Here is a 7,180-nt window from a genome sequence, read left to right as displayed (position 1 = left end):
ATATATATATATATATATATACTGTACAAATACAAAAAGAAATGCCAGGCTCAACCTGACAAACAGAAATAAGTTACAAGACAATGTACAAAATGTAAACAGTTCAAGTCCAGTTCCAAAAATGCCCCAAAGTTGTTTTTTTTTGTACTTCAGCCACAACAATCCCAGTTCTTTGTGCCGTCAGTGCAATTCCAGTCCAGTGTTGGCGTCCTCAGTAAGACTTGACTTTGGGAGACAACATGAGGTGACAGCCGCTGCTCACATGCGTCATCACTTTCTGTTTGAGCTGCGCCACCTGCTCCCGCAGCAGCACTGCCGTGTTGGACAGGCCGGCGTTGTCCGTTTTCAGTACTTTCACTCGGTCCTCCAGACGCGCGATGCGCTCCAGCTTGCGCCGCCGACACTTGGACGCCGCCAGGCGGTTCCTGAGCCGCTTGCGCTCCGCCTTGATGCGCTCCTGGTTCTCCAGGTCGATGGGGGACATGGGCGGGGAGCTGTTGTCGCTGCTGTGCATGTCCGGGACCGTCTGGGGCTCCTCTTTCAGGCCGCCGAAGCGCGGGGCGTGGAGCCCGGCGTGGAAGGGGTGCGCCGAGGCGGCGGGGAGCTGCTGGTGGTGGTGCTGGTGGTGCTGGTACACCGGGTGGTGCGGCAGGTAGCTGATGGTAGTGGACGGGTAGCTGACCGCCGACGACAAGCCGGGGTTGGTCGAGCAGCTGCTTAAGTTGGTGTACTCCAGCGGTTCCGGCTGCATGGACGCCCCGAACACGGAGCCGGGGGCCGCGCAGGCGACGCCCCCGGTTCCGATGGACACGTTCGGCGGTGCCATCTGGTTCATCTTGTGCAGGTCGTCCAGCGCCTTCACGAAGCCCTCGGCGAAGCCCTCCTGCTCCTCGGTGATGCCCCGGTTGTACACGTACTGGCTGGGCGTCGGCGTGGTGGTGATGAGCCCGTTGCTGTTCTGGATGATGAGTCGCTCCAAATCGGGGGAAGCGAGCTTGAGAGAGCCGGACGAGTCCGCCGCTGCCGCCGCCGCCGCGCAATAGAACTCGGCGTCGGCGCGCAGGTGCTGCTGAGACTTGAAGTTGGAGCTCCGGTAAGGATCGGAGAAGTTCAAGTTCATGTTCTGCTTGAGCAACTTGTAGTCTGGCAGCGCTGCTCCTGGATGGCCATAAGCAGAGAGAAAGGAGTCGTCATAAAAAGGCTGTTCCGTTAGTGTGGACATATTTTGCTTTTCAAATCAGACAATTAGTTCGTGAAGGTGTCCCGACTTTTCACAGCAAGTCCCGCTGTGTTATGAGAAATCAAAACAGCAAAACTTCCAAAATAGTGGAACTCTACTATACCAAGTCGTCGATTTGTACCTTTAGTTGGAATCAAAGCGGAGTCCGGTAACTAACTCGGGTGTTTTCATTCCACTCGCGTGTCGCTGAGCTTTTATTGTCTTAAATCTGTCCGATCGATCGTGCGTCTTTTGTCCTGGCTAATAAAAAGCTGCCCGGCGCTTTCTCTCTTTTTATACACTCGGACGAGCACACATGATCCGAGGCGCTGATTGGTCGCCGGGGTCCGTGTAGCTCCGCCTCCAGGATGTCAAAACGTGTAATGACGCACGTTGCCAGGAACCACCGCTGTAAACACGGCGAGCCCTTTTTTAAAAATGTATTTATTTTTGCCCGGTGAGGATTAACAACAAAAAAAAAGTTCAATTGAAAAACAATATTTTAACATGTTTGTTGATTTTTAGATCTATCAATTGCTCTCCTTACTCCTATCTATCAATACAGCCTGCTGCTGAGTCATGGATCCAAAGTGATACGGGATAGCCCTTATTTGGATATCCTGGCCCGCTGGTTCCTCCCTGACACAAGCGGGAAGCCAATCCCCTTCTGGCGCGCCTCCAGCCTGCTGGGATATGGAAGGCTGGCCTCCCTTCGCCTCAGGCAGGGGAGACTTGAGGTGAGGGTGTGTAAATAACTGTGGGCGAGACGGCTTCAAAGATGCACGAAGCACAATGGAAGCCATGGTGACAATTGACTATATGTTCAGTGCATTAGGTTAAGGATAAAAGGAGTAAAACTAAAGGACCCATAGTGCTTAGATCAGGGCTGTCCAAACTTTTTCCACTGAGGGCCGCACACGGAAAAATTAAAGCATGTGGTGATATTTTTCATTTTCAAACCATAACAAAATACATGCATTTTTTATTTATTTTACCTTTAGGGGTCCCGGGGACCATAAAGGGTCTCAGTCATTAAAATGTTAAAAATAAGTCAGATTATTATTATTTTTTAATTATTTAACGCTTACAGTAAATCTCTTATCAACTTCAAGTTGATATAAAGTAATACAAATTTAAAAAAATGTTTTATGGCTTTTCTGTCAAAAACAACTTAGTTTTTTTTTTATAGTAAAACTGAAATATGCAGTATTTAGTAAATAGAGCCCTAAAAGATCAATAATGCAGGACACCATTGATTTTAATTCTTTCATATTGTTGAGTAATCACAGTGAAAAGATAAATAAAAAATCACTAAATATATTTGGGATCCAAAAGGTGCCCCACTCATAAAGTGATACATTTTCATTAGGTTTTTCTTTTACTTTCAACACTTAAAGGCCTACTGAAACCCACTACTACCGACCACGCAGTCTGATAGTTTATATATCAATGATGAAATCTTAACATTGCAACACATGCCAATACGGCCGGGTTAACTTATAAAGTGCAATTTTAAAATTCCCGCCACACTTCCGGTTGAAAATCTCCTTTGGATATGATTTATGCGCGTGACGTCATAAAATGCACGGAAGTGTTTGGGCCCTATTGGACACAATACACAAAGCTCTGTTTTCTTCGACAAAATTCCACAGTATTCTGGACATCTGTGTTGGTGAATCTTTTGCAATTTGTTTAATGAACAATGGAGGCTGCAAAGAAGAACGTTGTAGGTGGGATCGATCGGTGTCTTAGCGGCTAAGTACAATACTTACAGCAACACAACAAGGACTACTTACCCTGATAGAAGACGCCTAGCTGATGCTTGCCGCCAAACCCACAGATGAAGTCCTTCGTCGCGCAGTTGATCGCTGGAATGCAGGTGAGCACGGCTGTTGATGGGAAGATGAGGGCTGGCTGGCGTAGGTGGAGCGCTAATGTTTTATCATAGTTCTGTGAGTTCCGGCTGCTAAGTTGCTAAATTAGCCTTAGTGTCGTTAGCAACAGCATTGTTAAGCCTTACCAGGCTGAGATTTTTTAACCGTGTAGTTACATGTACATGGTTTAATAGTATTTTTGCTCTTCTGTCTATCCTTCCAGTCAGGGGTTTATTTATTTTGTTTCTATCTTCATTTGAGAACGATGCTAGCACGTTAGCTCAGTAGCTAAGTGTGTCACCGATGTATTGTCTTGGAGATAAAAGTCACTTTAAATGTCCATTTCGCGTGCTCGACTCTCATTTTCAAGAGGATATAGTATCCGAGGTGGTTTAAAATACAAATCCGTGATACACAATAGAAAAAGGAGAGAGTACATAGTTCTGTGAGTTCCGGTTGCTAAGTTTCTAAATTAGCCTTAGTGTCGTTAGCAACAGCATTGTTAAGCCTTACCAGGCTGAGATTTTTTAACCGTGTAGTTACATGTACATGGTTTAATAGTATTTTTGCTCTTCTGTCTATCCTTCCAGTCAGGGGTTTATTTATTTTGTTTCTATCTTCATTTGAGAACGATGCTAGCACGTTAGCTCAGTAGCTAAGTGTGTCACCGATGTATTGTCTTGGAGATAAAAGTCACTTTAAATGTCCATTTCGCGTGCTCGACTCTCATTTTCAAGAGGATATAGTATCCGAGGTGGTTTAAAATACAAATCCGTGATACACAATAGAAAAAGGAGAGAGTACATAGTTCTGTGAGTTCCGGTTGCTAAGTTTCTAAATTAGCCTTAGTGTCGTTAGCAACAGCATTGTTAAGCCTTACCAGGCTGAGAATTTTTAACCGTGTAGTTACATGTACATGGTTTAATAGTATTTTTGCTCTTCTGTCTATCCTTCCAGTCAGGGGTTTATTTATTTTGTTTCTATCTTCATTTGAGAACGATGCTAGCACGTTAGCTCAGTAGCTAAGTGTGTCACCGATGTATTGTCTTGGAGATAAAAGTCACTTTAAATGTCCATTTCGCGTGCTCGACTCTCATTTTCAAGAGGATATAGTATCCGAGGTGGTTTAAAATACAAATCTGTGATCTACAATAGAAAAAGGAGAGAGTGTGGAATCCAATGAGCCAGCTTGTACCTAAGTTACGGTCAGAGCGAAAAAAGATACGTCCATCACTGCCTCTCAAGTCCTTCACTGTAACGTTCCTCATCTACGAATCTTTCATCCTCGCTCAAATTAATGGGGTAATCGTCACTTTCTCGGTCCGAATCTCTCTCGCTCCATTGTAAACAATGGGGAATTGTGAGGAATACTAGCTCCTGTGACGTCACGCTACTTCCGGTACAGGCAAGGCTTTTTTTTTATCAGCGAGCAAAAGTTGCGAACTTTATCGTCGATTTTCTCTACTAAATCCTTTCAGCAAAAATATGGCAATATCGCGAAATGATCAAGTATGACACATAAAATGGATCTGCTATTCCCGTTTAAATAAAAAAAAAATCATTTCAGTAGGCCTTTAAGTTACGAGATCAACTTCAGATATATCTGTCGATTTTATGCTGGAACAATTATTTTGTTTGTTTTATGCGCTTTTGTCAAAGAAAACTTTGATGTTTTTATATGGCTACTACACAATATATGCAATATTTACCACATAAAACATTTTAAAGTGAAATATTTGAAGTAATTGGAGCCCTGAAAATAATTCATTATATATTCATTATATATTCATTATTCTTTTTTGAGCAATGGCAAAAAAAAATAAAAATAAAGAAAGACAAAAGAAAAAAAAACAGCCTTTACTATAGGTCCTGACACAAAAGCTGCCTACATGGCAGCTTTTGTGTCAACATTGCAACTTTTTCTCGTTAGATTTATCTAATTCCACTTTTTTTAATAGTCTTTTTTATTTTTACAATAGTATTTCCAGACTGTGTGGCGGGCCGGTAAACAATTAGCTGCGGGCCGCAAATGGCCCCCGGGCCGCACTTTGGACACCCCTGGCTTAGATAATTAACTTCTCTGTACGTATTTGTTGCTCCTTAAAACTAATCTGGCAGTCATTTCCGCATAATATCAATTTGTTTTTGACTAATTGGTAGATAATTAACTGTACTATGCCTTTTTTCCATTGGCAGACCGGATAAGCCACCCATTCTTGCTGTGACGTCATCTACAGCAGGGTTCCCCAACCTTTTTTCCACCAGGGACCGGTTTAACAAATGCATGATTTTTTTCACGGACCGGCTTTCTACGTGTGGCAGATAAAAACAGAAAAAAACAAAAAAAACATGAGCATGAAAAATTAGCCTTTGGCTACAATCTGGCGCATTAACATTAATGGTGGAGTCAATCTGTGGAACAACTTAGGGGACGAGTTAGAAACCTGTTCTAACATGATTCAATTTAAAAGACTGTTTAAAAAAGAAGTACTGAAGAAGTATGAGGAGGAAAGAGAGTGATGCCCTCAGCACAGAGCGATGGGAGAGAGGTGTATGGTCAGAGAGTGTATGTGTGTGTGTGTGTGTGTGTGTGTGTGTGTGTGTGTGTTTTGTCTCGTCTTGTCTTGTCTTATACTAAAAGTGTTTGTATTGTATTGTTAGTGTACAGGAGCTTTTCTTGTTTTTGTTTGTACAGTATAGTTCTTGTATTATATTGTTTATGTTAAATGTGGAATGAGTGAGAGGGGTTGGCAACATATAAGCATCTGCTTCATCCAACCCCTTTTCAAGCCTTGCATAAATGTCTCTGCCAAAATGTAAAAAAAAATGTGTGTTGTTGTATGGTGCAGGTTTGAAATAAATAATAATAATAATGGATTAGATTTATATAGCGCTTTTCTAGACACTCAAAGCGCTTCACAGAGAAGTGAGAACCCATCATTCATTCACACCTGGTGGTGGTAAGCTACTTTCGTAGCCACAGCAGCCCTGAGGTAGACTGACGGAAGCATGGCTGCCAATTTGCGCCTACGGCCCCTCCGACCACCACCTATCATTCATCATTCATTCACCGGTGTGAGCGACACCGGGGGCAAAGGGTGAAGTGTCCTGCCCAAGGACACAACGGCAGCGATTTTGGATGGTAAGAGGTGGGGAGCGAACCTGCAACCCTCAGTTTTCTGGCACGGTTGCTCTACCCACTACGCCATACCTCCCCTGAATACACATTGAATACTTCAATTCAATTCAATGTGCATTGTCCCATGTACTATAACAAAGGAGTTGTGATATAAATCTATTAACAAGCTTATTGGTGTGTTTAGTGGGACAGGCGAAAGTTAAGGATAACACTTTAGTATGGGGAACACATATTCACCATTAAATAGTTGCTTATTAACATGCAAATTAGTAACATATTGGCTCCTAATTTGTCATTATTAAGTACTTATTAATGCCTTATTCTGCATGGCCTTATACAACCAGTAAGCCATTAACTAAGAGTCTTCCCTCAATAACCTCAGAATTATTGCTTATTAGTAACCCTAACCCGCATATGTTCCCCTAGTGTCCAAATAACTCTAAATTAAGTCTTTGTTACTTTAATAAGCAACTAATTAATGGTGCCTATGTTCCCCATACTAAAGTGTTACCAAGTTAAGTCAGAGAAAATGCGAAAGAGTATAAATTAATTCTTGTTTCTGTGTGGCCCAGTAGCAAATGCGTCACGGACCGGTGGTTGGGGACCACTGATCTACAGAACTGGAGACCATTTCCTTGCATTGGCAGTGTTTATAAAGGGATGTACAACTATTATTTTTGATCACTTCATTGCATGTTTTTGTCTCCCTTGTCCATGATTACTTCAAACTTATATCATTAACATTATAAGCAAAAAAATAATATGAAATAATCTCCATTTCTGGACTTCCTTGCTCTTTCATCAACTTTTCCATAGACACCATTACTTGTGTTTCCTCATGCTCTTTCAACATTTCCTCAAATATCTTGAGGAAAACCTCAGTAGAAGAGGACACAAAATTGAATAATATGCGGCTTCTTTTTCAGTTTTTCTGCAGGTTTTGACTCA

General features: G+C 42.5%; 1 protein-coding gene across 2 annotated transcripts; it reads right to left on the bottom strand.

Moving 5' to 3' along the window:
* On the bottom strand, positions 1-1,500 carry junba (JunB proto-oncogene, AP-1 transcription factor subunit a). Of its 2 annotated transcripts, XM_062033271.1 has the most exons (2): positions 1,362-1,496; positions 1-1,158 (listed from the first exon to the last, which is right to left on the bottom strand). In XM_062033271.1, the coding sequence occupies exon 2, from the start codon at positions 1,118-1,120 to the stop codon at positions 212-214; it is 909 nt and encodes a 302-aa protein (XP_061889255.1). In that variant the 5' UTR covers positions 1,121-1,158; positions 1,362-1,496; the 3' UTR covers positions 1-211. The 2 variants fall into 2 exon arrangements, with proteins under 2 accessions (XP_061889255.1, XP_061889254.1); XM_062033270.1 differs by having other exon boundaries at positions 2-1,500.
* Between the last annotated feature and the right edge of the window lie 5,680 nt (positions 1,501-7,180).

This window comes from Entelurus aequoreus, linkage group LG22, assembly GCF_033978785.1.
Source record: "Entelurus aequoreus isolate RoL-2023_Sb linkage group LG22, RoL_Eaeq_v1.1, whole genome shotgun sequence".
Classification (NCBI taxonomy): domain Eukaryota; kingdom Metazoa; phylum Chordata; class Actinopteri; order Syngnathiformes; family Syngnathidae; genus Entelurus; species Entelurus aequoreus.
This window is presented reverse-complemented; position numbering and strand designations above follow the sequence as displayed.